The sequence below is a fragment of the Natrix helvetica genome (assembly GCF_964273705.1).
Source record: "Natrix helvetica genome assembly, chromosome: 1".
Classification (NCBI taxonomy): domain Eukaryota; kingdom Metazoa; phylum Chordata; class Lepidosauria; order Squamata; family Natricidae; genus Natrix; species Natrix helvetica.
In genome coordinates, this window is record NC_138548.1 from 146,944,719 (window position 1) to 146,966,159 (window position 21,441).

A 21,441-nucleotide genomic window follows, 5' to 3' on the forward strand; every position below is an offset into this window, starting at 1 on the left:
CTTTAATGAACTGTGAAATTAAAGAGGGGAATAAAATCTGATTATTGTCTGTTTATTTCAAATGACTTTGTCAGTCTTGGAAGCCATATTTTTTTATTGGAGCTTCAGGACTGCCACATTTAGTGCCTGGGAAAATGGGAGGGGGGATTGTAAGCAGCTGGTGGAGGATTAGTCATAACAACATTCTTTTCTATTGAAATCAAGAACACCCAGTCTGCACCTAGATGGGAGTAACTTGGGGGTTGTCTCCGGTTGGGACGTTGAAATGATTGGGCCATGTGATGGACTTGTGGGTGTAGGGGATGGGTCTTTGACTTTCTTTTGGGTGGAAAAAACCCAGAACTCTCAGATTCGGGTTTTCCCAGATGTGCCAATATGACAACTCTAATAAAATGGAACTTTGAGGAATCGGTAACCTCGGAGTCTTCTTTCATTGTGGGTGTTACTTGAAACCCTGACAGACTTACCACCTGAACCTGAACTTCTGAAATGATCTGATGGAGAGTAATTTCCTTGCAAAATACACTAATTGGAATTGGGCGCAAGTACAATATTATTTCATTAACTCCAATAATATGCTTAACTTAATATATCCATTCCAGTTAATAATGAACAGATAACTAACCACCTACCACTGACCTTAAATCTAGAACTTCCGCAAATCTGCATGTACATTGATCCAGAAGATACATATCCTAATAGGAGGGACACGTATCTAATTTGGTTGAATAATGCTACTTCCCTGTTAATTCCATACACTGAGTACAACAAACTTTACTTAACCCACTAGCAGTGGTGGGTTTGTATCAGTTTTACTACCAGTTTGCTCATACATGCACGCGCGCCACATCTGCACATGCCCATAAGTGTCCAGATGGGTGGGTGGAGTCTCCTGCCGTCACCACTACCGGTTCAGCTAAACCAGACCGAACTGGGAGCAACCCACCTCTGCCCACTAGGTAAAGGGAACCAATGGGTTAGTAGAATTTAACATTCTAATTAAATTCCCACAGCCTTCCCATCCATGGGGAGAAGGGATGAACCTCTCACATCCAAGGAGACCTCATTCAGATCTTAGTTCAACCTAGAATGGTTCAGGCCAAGATATAACTGTTAAGCTTCTTTTACCCTTTGTTAGAAGAACCTGCCTCTTTTAAGTTCCCAAAATCTACTACAAAAAAGACAATACATAAATTAATTTATGAGAAAAAAAACCAGAAGGGTTATATAGAAAATTGGCATGAGTTGATTAAAGGTAAAGGTAAAGGTTCCCCTCGCACATATGTGCTAGTCATCCCCAAATCTAGGGGATGGTGCTCATCTCCCTTATAAGCCGAAGAGCCAGCACTGTCTGAAGACGTCTCCATGGCTATGCATGACTAAACACCAAAGATGCACGGAACACTGTTACCTTCCCACCAAAGGTGGTCCCTATTTTTCTACTTGCATTTTTACATACTTTCGAGCTGCCAGGTTGGCAGAAGCTGGGACAAGTAATGGGAGCTCACCCCGTTACGGGGCACTAGGGATTCGAACTGCTAAACTGCTGACCTTTCTGATCGACAAGCTCAGCGTCTTAGCCACTGAGCCACCACATCCCTTTACGAGTTGATTAGAACCATACAAATCTAATGATTCCCAAACAGTTTGGTGTATGATACCTTAAAATATAATTTACAAAGATGAATTGCCATATTTCTACTGTTTCTTACTTTACAGTTTACTTTAGATCAGAATAGATGCAAGGAACTGGTTTGTACCAATAATTTCAAAGCCAGACTTGATACCAAGGTGCCAACAGAATCCAAATTTCATTACCCAAACTAGGTAACATCAGCAGTACATTGATGATATTACCTACTTGAGCAAGAAAACAATCAAGCTCAGAGAGCACCAAGGACCCCTCATTTCAACCCTCACCTACAAATATTCTACTTTATCAGTAATGCAAGTTATGGACTGATATTTCAGCTTGTTCAGGTTGCGCATCAATGTGCCTACCATCCCTAAAGTTTCTTTTTATTCATATCCACGTCATGTATCCAAAATCATGTTTATACATGTATATATTGTCTAATACATGCTTAATGAAATAAATAAATAAAATAAAATAAATAAAGCATACACACAGCATTCTCCTCTAGTCCCAGTCCTTTCCCATTCAGCAGCTGACAAGGCAATAAAAAGGGGAAAGATACCCTTTGTGTACATCAGTTTTAGTGTTTATCCCCAAACTATTTTCCCAATAGGTATTTACTGACTTTGATATGACCACCATCCACCTGTCCCTTGTGAAATGAAGTCTGAAAGAAAAGGACACAGAACAGCACCAGTACCATCTTTTATTGTTCCATGGCCTAAAATTAAATGTTAATTAATTACCCCTGGCATCTTTGCTATATAGCCAGTCAGACTGGATTTGGAATAGTCTTTCAGTGTTTAAATAAACAGCATTCTGTTTTCATCTAAAGCCCCAAGAGTGAATATTTCTTTTTTTCTTAGAAATTGGCAGTTTAAAAGGAAGCAAATATCTCCATGTCCACTGCAGGTAGCATTGAAATTAAAGAAACAAGGATCGGTATTGTCAATTTTGATTAATAGCCTTTCATTAATAAACATCCTGTTATTCATTTTCCACCTGCAGTTGCTGATGTTCCCTGGAATCAATTAACTCATATAATTTGATTTATTTTTACAAAGACATTTTTGGATGTGCTGCGTTGATGATAAAGCCTTCTGGGTTTGCCGTTTTTGATTCAAAGCGAGATTGTTACCTAAGTGCTTTTTATTTCTAATGTTGTGAGAAAATGTGCCTTTAGGCAGTCTGGAATTAAAAGAATGAAAGGAAACTTGAAAACTTAAGGCTGAATTCAGGGAGAAGTATCAGTTGCCTCCTGGGAGGCAGGGATTTCAGTGCCGCGAAAGCTCCGCCATTCATTGTGTTGAAAAATGACAAAAGTCAAGAATAAATAAGCTTTATGACTGTGGTCAAAGGAGGTAAAACCAGTTAATGATCTGGGCTTCTGGCAACAAATGTTATTCATTCTGAATAACAAATCAAACAGTGGAAGAAAAAAATAGATGGTGTTTGCACACTGGGAGGAAGAAGCATTTGAAACACACTTCGCTTGACTTACTTGAAGTTGCCTCCAGAAGTTGTGAATGGAAGTTTTTAAGAAGATGTTGGATAACCATTTGTCTGAAGTGGTGTATGGTTTCCTATCTAAGCAGGGGGTTGGACTAGAAGACCTCCAAGGTCCCTTCTAACTCTATTAGTCTAGCCTAGTCTAGTCTATTTTCTATTTTCTATTATTTTCTATTTTCTATTTTCTATTCTATTCTATTCTATTCTATTCTATTCTATTCTACTCTACTCTGCTCTACACTATCTACTCTACTCTACTCTACTCTACTCTACTCTACTCTACTCTACTCTACTCTATTCTATTTTTTTACTTTCCTCCCTTCAAATCAGTTCTTCAGTCTTGGTGAACCACAGGAGACTTGTTACATGGAAAGGAGATGATCATAGGGTGAAAGGAAAATATTGCTTTCTCTACTAATACAAACACGTAGCCACATATGCTACGGTTCCATAGCTGGATGGTTGAAATCTAGCCCTTCTACTGAACACTTGAATTCACCCCAAAGATCCCATTATTCCCTCTGCAAAGCCAAAGATGGACCCAGAAGAGACATTCTTTAGTTAGCCAATAGACACCGTCGTTGTCAGGCCTGCAAGCCATCTTTTGTTTTCGGACTTTAGGCCTGCCACACTTTCTATTATTCTAGTATGCATTATTCTAGAGTGGGAAAATGGGAGGGAGGATTATACAGATTTGGGTGATATGTAGCCATAACAAAATTATTTCTAGAAACCCAAGGTCATCCTTTGTCTTTACACCTGGCCAGAACTGGATGGGTGGAAACTGCCAGTGTGGCAGTGGAAGATTGGACCATGTGATGGACTTGTGGGTGTGGGGGCAGGATCTTGGACTTTCAACTGGGTGGGAAAACCTAGAAGATTTCAGATTCGGGTTTTCCAAGATGTGCCAACATGGCTCTCTCAATAAATTGGAACTTTGAGGAATCTTTTACCTTGGACTCTGATTTACTTTTGGATGCTATTTGGAACAGCCATTTTTCATCTGTTTAATAATACGGTTAATTACTGTATATTTTTTGGAATATAAGATGGACCTTTTTTCCTCAAAAAAGAGGCTGAAAATTTGGGTGTGTCTTATACATCGAATACAGCATTTTTTTGCCTCCCGAAACTCTGCTCCTTTATCAAAATGGCTGTGCATAGTCTTATGGAGACTTTCAGAGAGCTCCTGGGGGCTGGGGAGGGCAGAAATGAGCAAAACAACAGGCCATTTTTGCCCCCTCCCCAACCCCCCGCAGCACTCTATAAGCCTCCATAAGGCTAGGCATGCATTTTTTTTTGAAAAAAAAGGGCCCATTTTCACGAAAAACGGGCCGTTTTTTGCTTGTTTTTTGCCCCCCACCCCCACCCCCGGAGCACTCTGCAAGCCTCCCCCCCCCAGGCTATTCATGCTTTTTTTTAAAAAAAAAAAAGGGCCCATTTTTGCAAAAAACAGACCATTTGGGGGAGGTCTGCAGAGTGCAAAAACTTTTTTTTCCTTTTGGAAAGCTCTTTAACTGATTGATGAGAATTACATTGAACAAGTGCTGTGCCAGCAGAAACAAAGTCTTAAGGTGCTGCAGGTTGTCAGTGATTTCCTTCTCCAGCACATGGATAAATGCACCTGGAAACATCTACCTACTCTTTATCTATCTATCTATCTATCTATCTATCTATCTATCTATCTATCTATCTATCTATCTATCTATCTCCCTATTTATGTACTGTATTTCTTTCCCTCTCTCTCTATTTCTCTCTATATATATCTATATCTATATCTATATCTATATCTATATCTATATCTATATCTATATCTATCTATATCTATATCTATATCTATATCTATATCTATATCTATATCTATATCTATCTATATCTATATCTATATCTATATCTATATCTATATCTATATCTATATCTATATCTATATCTATATCTATATCTATATCTATCTATCTATCTATCTATCTATCTATCTATCTATCTATCTATCTATCTATCTCCCTATTTATGTACTGTATTTCTTTCCCTCTCTCTCTATTTCTCTCTCTATATATCTATATCTATATCTATATCTATATCTATATCTATATCTATCTATATCTATATCTATATCTATATCTATATCTATATCTATATCTATATCTATATCTATATCTATATCTATATCTATATCTATATCTATATCTATATCTATCTATATCTATATCTATATCTATATCTATATCTATATCTATCTATCTATCTATCTATCTATCATCTATCTATCTATCTATATCTATCTATCTATCTATATCTATCTATCTATCTATCTATCTATCTATCTATCTATCTATCTATCTATCTATCTATCTATCTATCTATCTATCTATCTATATATATATATATATATATATATATATATATATACCTACCAACCTACTTACTCTCTCTCTCTCTCCCTACCTATCTACTGTATTTCTCTCGCTCTCTCTTTATATTTCTCTCTCTTTATCCCTCTACCTACCTACACTCACTCTCTCTCCCTACCTACCTACTGTATTTCTCTATCTCTCTGTCTCTCTCTCTTTCTCTATCCCTTTATTTACCTACCTACCTACTCTCTCTCTCTCCCTACCTACCTATTGTATTTCTCTCTCTTTCTCTCCCTCTCTATCCCTCTATCTATCTACCTTCCTACTTTTTTTTAAATTTGCCTCTTCAAAACCTTGGTGCATCTTATACTCTGGTGCGTCTTATACTCCGGAAAATACGGTAATTGAATAGACACATACTATTGAAGTAATAAATAAAATTTTATCTAATTATAACCTCACCATTATCATCCAAGATAAATAATTTCAAGAATATGTCTCCATCAATCTCTAGATCAGGGGTGTCAAACTAGCAGGCCACGGGACGGTTGCATCACGCACAGGCCACACCCACCCCTGCTCCACAAAGGGGGAAAACATGGTGAAATGTCATATGATGGCAATGTGACGTGGCGAGTTTGATACCTATGCTCTAGATAAATCTTTACATTGCAAACTAGGTGATCTGGATTGTCACTGTGTTAATTGGTTTGCTAGCTGCACTGAAGATTTACTGCGCAGGTCACAGTTCTTATCTGCAAATGATTTACTGTGCAGGTCACACATTCCTTCTTAACTTTCTCTTCTGATCTTCTGTTCACCTGCCAAAGGAGGATTGACCTCCCTCATGCATTTAAATACATGTTAAAACTAATGCTCCTTGCAGTCCAGTTGTATGGCCAACCTTTATATGTGTTGGACAGTGGGGATTGGTCTACCTTACTCCTAGATTAATCAGTAATTAACAGCATTGATCTATTCATCAAGCAGCATCCTACATCCAAGACAAATATATATATATATATCACTATATTGGATATCACAAAGATGATTGACACAGCGGCTACATTAATCAGGGCATTCACTGTTCACTATGCTGGCCTGTGCAGGTCTCCGCACTTAACCAAATATGCATATCAAATACTTTTAATAGGCCACCATTTCACAAGAAGAGTTGCTTTGGTTAGTGAGATGGGCATCATGAAAAATTAACAAATAAATAAGATCATCGCATCCATTGAGATTTTAGAATCCTGGCATAACATTTCCCAATATTTTGGTTTATCATCCATTTTACCCTTTAGGCTACCAGCAAATGAGAGCAAAAAATATTTTGAAAATAGTGATAAATGCAAGATTAGTTATATTAAGAAATCTTAGGTTAGGTAGATAAGAGAATGATTAACCAGACTAATTATTAGATACCTGTGCATTCTTTTCTTTCTAAGTTCTGAATGCCCTTGATTATTATTAAAGTTTCTTTGGGTCTTCAATGGCCTTTGCCTCCATTAACTTGCTTATTTAATATTGTTTTTGTAGAGCAGTGCATATTATCAGGTTATTTTCCAGTACATTTGGCACAGTTAAAGTATTAATATCAAGTTTATTCCCAATGAAGTAAACAAAGCCTTACTCCCACCAGCAACCTGAACTATCAACAGTAACTTTAGAAATGATAGGAGATCCAATTCATTAGGATTGTCTAATGTCCATACTTTCTCCATTCAACATGGTATTGAGTTGGCAAGATTTCAAACATAGATTCATTTTCTGGGACATATTTGTCTCAAGATCGAATGCCTGTATATATGGCCATACGGATATAAATTTAACTACGGCTCTGTTTATACTTGTTTGGATGAGGTGGAAATGAGGGTGACTTTTGCAAATATTTTTTTTCTCCACATACAAATACTGATTTTAAAACTGAATCAGATTATACAATGATTGATCGTAAGAATATTGTAAGGTGAGATAACTTCTACTTGTAATTCTAAGATATATGAACAATTTATTCTAAATTATGCAATATAATAGACAATTAATTATCATCACACACACACACACACACACACACACACACCAAAAAGACACTGCCAAATAACTTCTTAGGTGTTGGATAAAGCCACCCAGTAAGCAAGATTGTGTAGTGTGCTGCCATTGCTGCTAAGCTACTACCTATGTTTCCACATAGCTACCTGTTCCCATAAATGCCTTCACATTGTAAGTTTTCTAGTGGAGAAGGAAGGAAGGAAGGAAGGAAGGAAGGAAGGAAGGAAGGAAGGAAGGAAGGAAGGAAGGAGGGAGGGAGGGAGGGAGGGAGGCAAGGAAGGTAAGAGAAAGAAAGAAAGAAAGAAAGAAAGAAAGAAAGAAAGAAAGAAAGAAAGAAAGAAAGAAAGAAAGAAAGAAAGAGGGAAAGGAGGGAGAGAGGGAGGAAGGGAGGGAGGGAGGGAGGGAGGAGGGAGGGAGGGAGGCAAGGAAGGTAAGAGAAAGAAAGAAAGAAAGAAAGAAAGAGGGAGGGAGGGAAAGGAGGGAGAGAGGGAGGAAGGGAGGGAGGGAGGAAGGGAGGGAGGAAGGAAGGAAGGAAGGAAGGAAGACACTTGAGTCAAGAGTAGGTTTTTCTATTGCTTGCTTTCCTGAGACTTCTAACAAAATTAATTCAATGAGTCTCCAGGAAGTATAATATATGCAAGCAGCCCAAAGTAATCAAGCTCAGTGCAAGTTCACAGGCATTCTTAATCCAGCAGTAATGGTAATAACCGGTATACTTCAATCAATTGTCCCTTCCCTTCAATTGTCCTTCAGCAGCAACAGTTTGTTACGCTCTAGTACATTCTCCTCCCACATCACTTCTCCACAATATTGCAGAGAGAGGCATAAAGGGCCACCATTAAAATTAACTAGACTAATATACTGTGACTGTTAGGTGGGGAGGATAGAGGACAATTGGAACAAGCAGGAAAGGTGCAGGAGATGTGAGCCTATATATAAAACGAGTATATGGAGAAAATTGTATGGCAGGAAAAAGGCATCACATATCACACCGCATTGTTTCCATTCTGTTTCACTACTGGAAATTCATGCTATTTATGGAGTATTAGATGTGATTTTATTAAAATTGTTACAAGAACTTTTCTAATATGAAAAGTGCAAGTCATTGTTTGCTGACAAGGAATGCTAACTGCAGCTCCTTGCTTTGAAGAGATCATGTCTGAATTTATTTATTTAATTTGCATTATGTCTTTATTAGCTTTTCAAATAACTCAAGGTTTGCTAACATAGTCACACACCTTCCTCCCTCTACCGTTTCCCCAACAATAAAACCTCCCCAGATAATAAGCCCAATTGGGCTTTTGAGTGCATAAAATAAGTCCTCCCCCCCCAAAATAAGCCCTCCCCAAATATATTGCAACACAGCAGCAACCATGAGATGACCACACTCGCCTTCTCCTGTACCTCCAAAATAATAAGACCTCCCCCAAAATAAGGCCAAGTGCTTATTTTGGGGGTCAAAAGAAAATAAGACCCTGTCTTATTTTCGGGAAAACACAGTATTTTCTCCATAACCACAACCCTGTGAGAGAATGACTGGCCAAGGTTACCCAGCTGACTTTTATGGCTAAGACAGGATTTGAACTTACACTCTCCCATTTTCTAGCCCGGTGCCTTAACCAGTAGACCAAACTGGCTCTCATGCGGATGATGTTCTCAAAACAATAGTGTTGGTTTATACATTCTGTAATAGCAATACCACTTAGACTTATATACCGCTTCATAGTGCTTTACAGCCCTCTCTAAGCAGTTTACAGAGTCAGCATATTGTCCCCAACAGTCTGGGTCCACATTTTACCCACCTTGGAAGGATGGAAAGCTGAGTGAACCTTGAGCTGGTGAGATTTGAACTGCCAAATTGCAGCTAGCAGTCAGCTGAAGTAGCCTGCAGTACTGCACTCTAACTACTGCGCCATCTTGGCTCTTGTAATGTTTTCAAGGAATCATTCATTTCCACCTTGAAGTATCTAGAGAAGCTTTTTCTGAGCCTGGAGTAGTTTAAAAAAAAACAAAAACCTTTGATCAAAGGATAAATTGTTGCTCAAAAAAAAGGATTCCACATTTTAATTAAAAAAAAACATATTAGAATCAGGTCAAAGTTAAAATTTAAATTGTAGTGAATAAGTTTAGGTTTCTGAAAATATAGTGATGCTGCTAGACAATTTTCTATTTAAATTGTGCCAAATTCTAAGATATACAAACTTTGAATGTGAGAAATGGATACAGCCAACCTAATTTCTGCACTCAAAAAAAAATGGGCAAAAATCTAATATTGAGGAAATGTTAAATGCTTTGAAGGGGAGAAACCTAAGGGGAAAATCCTCAAATCGTCTTGGGAACTATATTCAATAAAAACAGGGTGCTGGCTACTATTATGTACCATGGTGGCGGTGGAACATAGAAAAAGATGATGGACTATCCTGGGGAAAAAAGAGATTGGCATTTCAATTCAATTCAATTTCAATTTTATTAGATTTATAGACCGCCCCCTCTCCCCGAAGGGACTCGGGGCGGTGTACAGGCACCGCATTAAAAACCATATACAAAGAATAAATACACTTAAAATCAAATTAAACCTTGAAGCTGTACAGGATGGTAAAAATTAAAAATCAACTTAAGACCAACCCCTAAAAATTTAAAAGTGCAGAAGTGAGGGACTAAACTGGGATTAGGCCAGGCCAGCTAAACTAAACAGGTGGGTTTTAAGCTTTTTACGGAAGGAGCGGAGATCGGTGGTTGTTCTGATGTCAGGGAGGAGGTCATTCCAGAGGGTCGGGCCCATCACAGAGAAGGCCCTACTCCTGGGCGTCGCCCGCTGGCAATGCCTAGTGGACGGCACCCGGAGGAGTCCCTCTCTGTGAGAGCGGATCTCGGGTTTCTCTTCTTAAATGCTAATTTCTAAAAAGTCTTATAATTTTGTCACCTAAAAGAGATTAGACCAAGGTAAAGTTGTTCCCGTGATTATTCATTTGCCTAATAAAAGAGCTTCACTTCTTAAAAATATAATGGCATTGAAAAACAAGTCTGCCAGTTTTCAGTGGACTGTTTCTAGGTAAAGTTAAAAGTAGATTAGTCCTACTGAAATCAGTGCTACTTAGGTTCGTTCCTTAAGTCATATTGCCCTCAACAGATGTGTTTTAAATATATCTAAATTTGGGATACACTTCTGCTGAAGAGTTTGAAATGGCAGGATAAATTGTGTGATGTACGCCCCCCCCCCACTTAACCCATTATTTCTTTTCGTCATAAGGTTTATAATAAGATTGTTTCTTGTTGTTTTTGTTGTTTTATATCCGTTATTGGACGTTGGTGATCATGTTGGCTATCCTATTTTTATCAACAGCTGCAAGAAAAAGTGCTGTTGCATTTTGTCCAAACCCATCCTTTAGATTTTGAAGCCACGATGTTCTTCTTCTAGCTGGACCTCGTTTGCCTTCAGTCTTACCCTGGAGGATTAAGTGAAGCATGCTGTATTTTCCCGGGGATCGCATCACATGTCTGAAATATTCTAACTTTTGCTTTTTAATGGTTTTGATTATTTCCCTTAGCTTTCCCAAGGTGGCTTACGATTGTTTGGACAATGTAACTGCCTTTTTATGCCAATTGCCATTGTTCCACCTGGCACAGTTCAAAATACTGATGATTAGAGAGCATACTTACTTGGCAATGGAGGATCTTGAAATATTGATGGTATTGATGGTAATCAATTCAGATCTTGTCTCTTATAGTTATGCTCTGTATTTTCAACAAAATGGGAACTGGTAGAGACAAATGTATTTATCCTTAAGTTGAAAAAAAAATCCTTTATAGAATTCCAAAGCAACCCACAAAACCATTGCTGATGAAAAAGGACACTAGGATAGGATGTTGGCTGCAACATCTGGAAAATTGCACCTTGGTATTTGCATATTAAAAGCATGCAAGGCAAGTGGAATAAAATGCTGTGTGCCTTCCTATCACACAAACACACACATACACAAAATAGGAAGAGTTTGTCTACCTCTACTCTGATTAATAGATCAGCATTATTATTACCCTTCTGCACAAAATAATCTATGGAAAATATGTTGTTTATTATAAAGTTGCTATTTTTAAAGTAAGTAATATATAAAGCAAGTATTAATTATCCTGATTGGTGCCATATGGAGTTTATTTATTTTTTTGTAAAAGACACCAAGGTTACAAGCATTAGAACGGATTTCAATAATGTTCCCTATTGATATTAGATCAAAAAACCACCCAACAACAACATTAAATTAGGTGTCTGAGTTTAGAGAATGTGGCAAACTTGAAATATGAGAAACTTCTATCATAAGATCATGCTCTGTGACACATCATGTGACAGCAACATGATGGCGCATGTCTGACATCTTTGTCCTAGATTCACAACCTCTGGCTCATCAATAGGTAAAGGCTATGGTTAGAAAGCTCTTTTGCTAAGCTTTGACTGGTGCACCCATTAATGCAATTCTTTGAAAAAGCATATCACAACCCACAAAACATCTTGTGTAATTCCTAGAGTACTAAGAGGAAAGAGAAAGAAACCTTGGGGAGAAAAATTCTGATTTTGCAAAACACATAATCAGCTTTACATAAAGATGGAATAGCAACAACAAAGAATATATAGGAAGGTTCTGATGCTTGCAAAGCAGAAATTATTTTTGTCTTAGTTCTGTCATCTTGGATCCAAAAATATTAACACCTCCTTTCTTATTTTGGTTTAATTCTCTTTAACATTTAAGCAAAAAAAAAATCAGGCTGTAATTAAAGTATCAGTGGAAAAATAGCAGTTATGGTCATGTTTTGATTATCTTTTCTTTCCTTCTTTCTAACTTTTTTTTCTTTTTACCACTAGGATAGCAGCCAAGGAGAACATGAATCTTATGTCACCCCAGAGTTTAGGAATTGTTTTTGGACCAACTCTCCTTCGACCTGAAAAAGAGACAGGATCTATGGCAATCCACATGCTGTATCAAAACCAACTGATTGAGCTGATGCTAACTGAATACACCAAGATCTTCAGCTCTGACTGACAGACTGGGAATGTTGCTGCATGTGTTCACATCTGTCTTGATGCCTAATATTTTTACATTTCTGTAAACATCTTTTTAAAATATTTTTTTTCTTTCCAGTGACAGATGCCTCATTTTGTGAAAACTTAGTGATGGCTTTGTCTTTACATTTCCAAACATTGAAATAAAAATATATTGTCAACATTTGGTTATATGTACTCAGAATTAACTCTTTGAACAACTTGGTATTTGCTAGTATATTTTGCCTTTGTGCTTGTCTTTGTTTATAGCCAAAAATTGACTTGTACGCCTGGGTCTGGCAGGCCAGATAGTTGGAAGCCTTGACCTCAAGAGGCCATTGAAAAATATCAGCCCCATTTGTAACAAAATACTATTTGTAGATGAGCAAGAGGACCTGGCACATACTATCAAAACTTGGTTGAACAAGAGTGGGAATACTGTCCTCTTTGGATAGTCTTCCCCAAATTTCACATCCTTCTGCAGCCCTGATTCCAAGGCAAAGGAGCTAAACTGGTGATGATTCTTTTGTATTCTGTGGTAATGGTTGTGCTCTACACAATGTGAATGTCCATTTTGAAGTTGGGCTATAGGGTCAAGCTAGGGAATCTGCTTAGGGGAGTTCCTTTGTGAGCTCTTGGATTTTCTTGATTATATTGACTATAAGTATTAGACGACATAAACCTCAGTCAGAAATGTATTGCTTCCATGCCGAGTATGGATTGACTTGATGATGACTACTCATAAAGTAATTATTTAGATCTGGTCTTCATGTCACAGTTGTCATTCTAAGATCTGGAAATGAAGGACATTGCAATTAGTTCTTTACATGGTCAAACCACTTCTTTTCTGACTGAGGGCTGGATGACATTCAAATGCCACAAGCAAACTCCACGAAGTTTGGAGGAACAATTAAAATGACCTACCTCAGATGGGTGCTTTGGATGTTCAGCCATGTATCTCCCCTGCAATCTAGCTGGCAATTCTAACCATTTCTGGAATTCAAAGGTGGTCAGGACTCTAGATGTAACACATGGTTGCCCCAAATTGGTCTTTTTTCCTATCTACTGATGCTGGAGTAGTTCTTGGTTTACTGAGGAGGTCCAGAAATGGAAATGTGAGAAAAGATGCTAGGAGAACTAGTGATGGAGTACTAAAAGTGAACTTAACAAAATATGGTAAGAGCTAACATTTTAGCTTGCATCAGGACAGTAAGAAGTACTTCTTTACTATAACCACATCAGTAGTTTTGAGGCCTAGTAGCTTTTGTTGGTGTATCCTACTCCATTTGGGGAGGGGAAAGATTGCCAGGATGATCAATACCAATAGCACTTAGATTTATGTACTGTATTACAGTGCTTTAAAGGCCTCTCTAAGCAGTGTATAGAGTCAGACTATTGCCCCCAACAATCTGGGTCCTCATTTTACCCACCATGGAAGGATGGAAGGCTATATCAACCTTGAGCCTGTTGAGATTCAAACTGCCAAATCTATCTACTGTAGAGGCTGCATCTAGACTGAAATTAATTCCTGAACTACAACTTAAAATGCCCAAAGTAACACACTGCCCATTTTAAATTGCCATCACTTTGTAAAGTTTTATGGTTTCCTTAGTTATGTTGTGCTCTATAGGGTTTTTCCCCAGTTATTACTATGCTCCTTGAGATGTTTTATTAGTGAAGTATGTTAAGTTCTTTCAAACACAAACTTTTTGTATATCTTTAGGATTATTTGGCTAGACTTGAATCAATTTATACATTGATAGTTTTAGTTGTCATGGATAAACAATAGGATAATAAATTGTTTTACTTTAAAATGTATGGTTTCGGCTGTAACATCCCCTACCATATTTTGTAAAAGTATTCCACGAATAAAATGTAGACTTCCCTTTGACAGCTTTTTAATCAAGTTCAAAAAGAATGAATTACATTAATCCAGTGTACTAAAAGACTGCTGCTTATCAATTTCTTCATAAAATGAAAAATAGCACGTGAAAATGCAGGATTAGAACAGGTTTTTTTTTGAGAAATTAAAAAACAAACAGAGGATTAAGGCCAACATTTGCTGCATATGAAAGATACATCTTGTGTCATATTTAATATTCAGGAATTACAGCATCATTAATGAGGACCATTTTATAGCCTGTTGTTAACACTATTCTGTGAAGTGATCATCAAGGACAAACTCTGATGAGGAAGCTCTGGATTCATTAAGCAAGTTCCAGCTTTAGGATTAATAGTTAAGATATATAGAATCCACAAGGGCCAACAATAAGAATAAGCTGAGCAACAAGAAAATGATGACTATTCACCATGCATTACATCCCTCTAGTGATATTGATAGATTATATCTGTCCCGCAATAATGGAAGCAGAGATTTAAGTCAAACAAAGTGTTGAAGAAGAGAAGCATGCATTGGCTGATTATGTAAAACCAAGAACAAGCATTGGTGCAACTTAAAATTGGAACTTATTGGAATGTACAGGAAATAAAACATGCATATTGAAATAACATAAAAGCACAACTAGAATGCCAACATGGAAAAGCATTACAGGATTACTTTTTTATAAAAAGATTGAGGGGAAAGTAGATAAAGAAATAAAACCTGGCAATGGCACACAACTGTAATATCAAAAAAGAAAGAAAAGGAAGGAAGGAAAGAAAGAAGGAAGGAAAGAAAGAAAGAGAAAGAAAGAAAAGAAAAGAAAAGAAAAGAAAAGAAAGAAAGAAAAGAAAGAAACTGAAGTCTTGATCCAATCCAGCCAGAATTGAAAAATCATCAAATGATTCAAAGGACAGATTGTGCAAAGTAGCAGAGCAAATGGTAGGTAGTTAGCTAGTGCTAAGAGATTGCAAGAAGATTGCACAAACTGGTTATAAAAAATGTATATATAACACAAATTGCCAAAACAATTCACTGAAAAATTTGTAAAAATTACCATATGCCAACAATAAAACATTGGTGGGAATATTGAATTGAAAAAGTAGCATAAAATGAGCAGGTTAAACTATTATGCGAGTTCTAAATACAAACGGATACAAGCTTGGCTCATAACACACCAGATATAAGTGTGATTGAAAAGAAGAATTTGAGGATAATTGACGTGACAATACCAGGGGATAGTAAAACAGAAGGCGAAGAAGTGAAGAAGATAATAATTGAAATTAAAAGATTATGGCATAAACTTGCAATGACAATCCCAGTGAGTGTTACTCATGAGATTGTACTCAGATGGTCATAAGGATTCTCAGTTAAGTGGAATCAGATTCTTTGAAATGGCATTGAAAGAAAATGCATAGTTAGAATGATATACAGTAAGGTTTAATCAGGTTCCTTAGAAAATATTTTCCTTTGCTTGTAAGTCCTCCAGGTCATGGAAGGATATTCCTATTAGATTGATCCAATTGAAGATATAATGTCTGACAGTATAGAATATGCATAGGCGATAAATGAGTGTTACATGACCTTCAAAGGAAAAAAGAATCCATTGTTCAAAACATTTTAGTCAGATCTGACTAAATTCAGTGTTCTTATTGACACACACGTCTTCCTTGACCTGGAGTCAGGAGATTTGAAAATCATATCTATGTGGAACAACCAAGGGCTCTGGGGCTTCTTGTAGTCCTTTGCCAAGTTTCCTACAGTCCTTGGCCTAAGTTCCAGAAGCCTCTTGTTGGACTTCTAGAATATTTGATTTGTTCCTATTTGTTCCTTGTTTTATTTCAAGGGAAACTTCTTTCCCTTGAAATAAAAACATAGTTGGTAAGAAAGAAAATAGAGGATGTTGGAAAAAGTAAAGATAAGGTTTTTAAAAAGAGGTAATCTATGTCTCTTTCCATCACTTCCTTTGATTGCACTAAACAATTAGCATCTGGCTTCTCTTCAAAAGACTGTGCCCGATTTCAGGAAAAAGCCTGCTTGAGAAGTTGAGCCTCAGTTTCCCTGTTGGTTTAATAAGTCTATGCATTGCATACCTTCGTGTCACTGTGAAACTTGGATGTATGAAAAGTGCTTAACAATGTTGAAAGTAAGTCATAGCATTGGTCAGTCTGGAACAGGGGTGGGAAATATGGCAATTTTATGATTTCAAACTCCAGAATTCCTGAGCCAGCCATTCTGGATTGGGCGTGAACTGAGCCATAATATTGGATAAATAATTTGAACTCACCTACATACACAGCTAAGAAAAGGCATATTACATTTTAGACACAGGAAAATATGTCTTCGAGAATGAAGGAATTTGTTTTTGCATATTTGCTGTGGATATTTTGGTGTGAGAGGAGGGAAGCGGTGTATGTTTTGCTCATCCTTTTTGCAGCCTTTTCACAGTGGTTGAAAATCCATTTACAATTATTTTCCCTACTGAGTAACAGCTATATATCTATATATTAATATTTATTTTATTGTAAGCATTTCTATGCTTACCACTTAACAAAATGCTTGGTGCGATTTTTAACAAGAATAAATACCAAATCAATGCTATAAAGCAGGTCAGCTAAATTGTACAAAACTACCTACAATCAATCAATTTCTCTCTCTCCCTCCCTCCCTCCCTCCCCCTCCCCCCTCTCTCTCCACTCCATTATTTTCCGCCTTTTTCTAATAGTTATTTAGAATGGGAATGAAATAATGGACATAAGGAGGATTCATACCTATGCATACCAGCTGACCTAAAATTCTCACTTTAGGAATCAAATGTGGCAGATTACTTCAGTGTTTGCATTACCCAACAAAAGAAGAGCACTGTTAAGCCTAGGAAAGGGCTTGCTGTTCATAGTATTGACTTAAGAGGGGGGAAGTCTTATTTTCGGTACATACATAAAATTTGCCCCATTTTTCTGATGGAATGATTTTCTAAAAGGTTTATCAATAACTGGAAAATGGTCCATATCTTCAGTATAATAAAATAAGAAAAGCTGAATATGTCATATCCATTAACACTTATATAAGTGCTTTGGTTTCTACTTGGAAACTGCTTCTGGACTTTGTGCTTGAGGTGGGAAAAAAATGAAACTTTGATTTTGGGTTTTATGATTAGATAGATTTGCTTTTATGTAAATGGCTAGTTTATACTATTGTATGTTAATTCTACTGCAACAGAGGGAGTTGGAAGTCAATGCCTTTTTTCCCTTCTCCCCCACTTTTCCACACTTCTCTCTCTTCCCCTTCCCCTCCCAGAGGTCCCACAACAGGGCGCCATGACTAAAGCAGGATGAGAATTCATGGACTTTTACTACTACACCAAACTGGCTCTCATCTTCATCCATAAACCTATTACGTTTCTACCTCTTAAAGCAATGGGTAGATTCAAATTCCTTTATATGTTTCAAAGACAAATACCAATTTTCCATTTTTTTAAAAAAATTATAAAGTACAAATACTAAGGAAAAATGTGCACCAAAATGTCCACATTATAAAAAAAGAATGCATATGATATATATACATATTATATTAAGGAAAATTCCCTGCAAAAATATGTCTTGCAGCAATGGTTATAGTGACATAAATTTACAAAAAGCAAACCAACCCTGAATATCAGTTTTGGGAAGATCTTAAAAACTAAAAGAAAAAAAAAAGATGTATAAATGAAAGGAAGCATTATAACTGGAAATGCAGAGAATTTGGCTTAAAATCATTCCTTGGGGAGAAAAGATAGCTTTAAAAAAACTGTGTTTGTGTGTAGGTATACACAAGCACACTTGCATACATAGGAAAATATCAACTGCCAGCACATTCTTATAGCAATGGTTTTGTTTTGCTCTTTTCACACCCCTCCTTTTGCACTCAAAACATCCAGTTCTTGAACTTCCTACTTTTGCAGATCTCATTAGTCATCAGGAGTTGTGCAGAAAACTGCAGACAGGATTAAGACTACAGTTGCACTAATGAGACCAAAATAGCAGTTTACATTCCTGCACTAATTAAACATGTGATATTGTACCTAAGGTTGCAGTGTGTTGTAGTCGTGTTATAATAGGAAGAATGATGGGTTTTCTACCTTGCAGGGGTGCCTATTCTCTCTCTTCCCTTCCAGAACTCCAGGTGGCTCCTTAATAATAATAAAAAAAACAACCCAATGACTTTATGACTTTAGACTGCCTGGTTTGTGTTTGTGTGTCTGTGGGAAACAAACACTGCCTGGATGCAAAGGTGTGATTCTTCATCAAGTACCCAATGGGGGTGTTTCATCTAAACTCCAGCCACATGATCATCTTGTCTCAACATGTAGTAGCCTTAAGCATAGAGAAAGGTTTACATCTCATTTATTTTTAATCCCGTTCTAGCAAGAATAACTGATTACCTTTATATGTTAAATCCCTCTATGTTCTCTAAAGCTCATTGATATCAGAGTAGGAAGTGTCAACAGCTGATAATAACCTCAAGCTTCTTTAAGATCACTAACTTATCTTCTCGTACACTTTCTTTCCTTAGTTCTGCTTTCATTTTTCAGGAACATCATTTTTTCAGGGACATCATTCCATCCTGCTTTAAATGGAACAACAAAGTTAGTTAGCTCTGCTAATCAACCTTTTGCTCCCAGGATTCATAAAGTTTTGGAGAAACTGGTTTCCTTGCTTTTGATTAATATTTTTGAAACGACTCCTGGCAGAGAAGAAACAATCACTTTGATCATTCGGTATGTGGCAACAGGCCACACTGTTCTTGCTCCATTTTACTAAGCTGCTTTCTTAGATGTAACCCATATTCTTCTATGACTTTTCTTCTACAAACATGTGTGACACTAATGAAAGGTTACAGCCCTAAGGACCGAAAGAATCACAAATCTGCTGTATGCACAAATACAAATTTAGAAATAAATAGAAATATGCCTAGCTCAAGAAGGAAGATGAGCTATACTCCCTCCAGCTTGCATATACAGTAACTGTGGCACAAACACAAGTGGCACATTTTTCCCCTTCTCCATCCAACACTTTGATGTTGTCTTCTTCTCATTCCCATGAGTGAAACAGGCTTCAATCATCCTTAACTATATCAGTGCTAAAATAGTGTTTCTTCTCTAGCCTGCCTCCATTCAAAACAGCCTTGATAGCTGTGTAATCTGTTAAGTTTTTCTACCCATTACCTTGATAGAAAGGCAAGTGGTTCAGGAGACACAACAAATTGAGGGGAGGGATTGGCCATGGGGGTAAACAAATGTGCTGGAATAGCTTCTTGATGACTCAAGGATAGGGAGACGGCACTGGATCCAGAAGTGAGGGAAAGCCCCATAAAGATGCAGCTGCTTGCTCATTCTTGTCCAGGCATTCAATGTGGATGAACAATTTCAAGGGCTCTTCTATCTTAGACTGTTTTCTAGTTCATCCCAACTTCAGATGTTCTTTCTCTTGAAAAGGATAATGTCCTTGAATCAAGATTAGTGTTTTTACACTAATTAAACATGATGTTGTTTAAGAAGGAGTATCTGGTGAAGGACCTGTGTGTTGTTTGTCTGAATGTACATATACAGGTGGTCCTTGACTTATAACAGTTCATGTTATAGTTCAAAGTTGCAACAGCACTGAAAAAAATGACTTATGATAATTTTTCACACGGCTGTTCCAACATCCCCATGGTCACATGAATAAAATTTGACAATTATGATGGTTGCAGTTTCTGGGATCATGTGATCACCTTTTGTGTCCTTATAACAAGCAAAGTCAATGGAAAAGCCAGGTTCACTTAACAACCGTGTTATTAACTTAAAAACTGCAGTGGTTCACTTAACAATTGTGGCAAGAAAGGTCGTAAAATGGGGCAAAATCCACTTAACAAATGTTTCACTTAGCAACATAATTTTTGAGCTCAATTGTGGTTATAAGCCGAGGACTAGCTATATAGAAATATATCCACATATTTTGTATGGGCCGTTTCACACACAGACACACACACACACACACAGACACACACAGACACAGACACACAGACACACACACACACACACACACACACACACACACACACACACACACACACACACATATATATATATATATATATATATATATATATATATATATATATATATATATATATATATTATTTTCACTAAAAATTCCCAGTGAGGTTTTCTTTCTGAAACCATAATGCATTCAAGTATTTATGCCAGAGCTTATGGAAGATTTTTCTTTCTTTCTTTCTTTCTTCTTTCACTAGTAAAAAATTAAAACTGATTAAAAATGTAAAAGGACTTTAGAGGTTCTGTGCACATTCAGTGGTGCGAGCTTATACGTTTGGCCGAGTGAGAGAGACATCAACAATAAATGAGCTAGCTAAACAATAAAGAAGGATTTCTTATCCTATGGCACAATGAATGTTTTATTAATAAGCAACTTCCTTTTCTGTTTTTCATCCAAGTGCTGTTTGCAGACAAATGCTGGGTCACCAAACAGTTTTTTTTCTAGTTGAGAGAGGCAAATGCCATTGTGACTGATCATTTGTAGGAGTAAAAGTCTGAGTTTGCCCCAAATCAGGGATGGTTAGCATAATCCAATGATATACGCAAGGCCAACTTGGTTCCCCAATAGTTTGCAGGAACTTTTTCATGGAGAGGAACTCCTTTTCCTTAAGGTAATATCTTAAGGGCACACACCAGTAGTACAGTGGTACTGGACTCTAAAAATTGGCAGGGCTAGAGCAAAATAATTTCAATATTGAAAAATTAAGTTACTGGGATGCAACTAACACAATCTCTCTTCCTGTGTGCAATAATTTCCTTTTCGGGCTACCAGTAGGTACTTTTTATTTCAGTTTGACTTGGTCTTCCTCCCAGAAATCGAAGTGATTTAAAAGAAAACAATGAAAGCCATCTTAAATAAAACTAAGATAGAAGGTGAATATATAAGTCCGAGGATAACGTTGC

The 21,441-nt window shown here is 37.1% G+C and overlaps 1 protein-coding gene across 2 annotated transcripts in view; it reads left to right on the forward strand.

Moving 5' to 3' along the window:
• The window catches only part of ARHGAP15 (Rho GTPase activating protein 15), a 466,785-nt gene extending 453,618 nt beyond the window's left edge, over positions 1-13,167 (forward strand). For both annotated transcript variants that reach the window (XM_081935112.1, XM_081935113.1), the window contains one exon: positions 12,407-13,167. In XM_081935112.1, coding sequence (XP_081791238.1) covers positions 12,407-12,584 — 178 coding nt within the window. In that variant the 3' untranslated portion in view covers positions 12,585-13,167. The remainder of the gene's footprint in view (positions 1-12,406) is intronic.
• Positions 13,168-21,441: the final 8,274 nt, after the last annotated feature.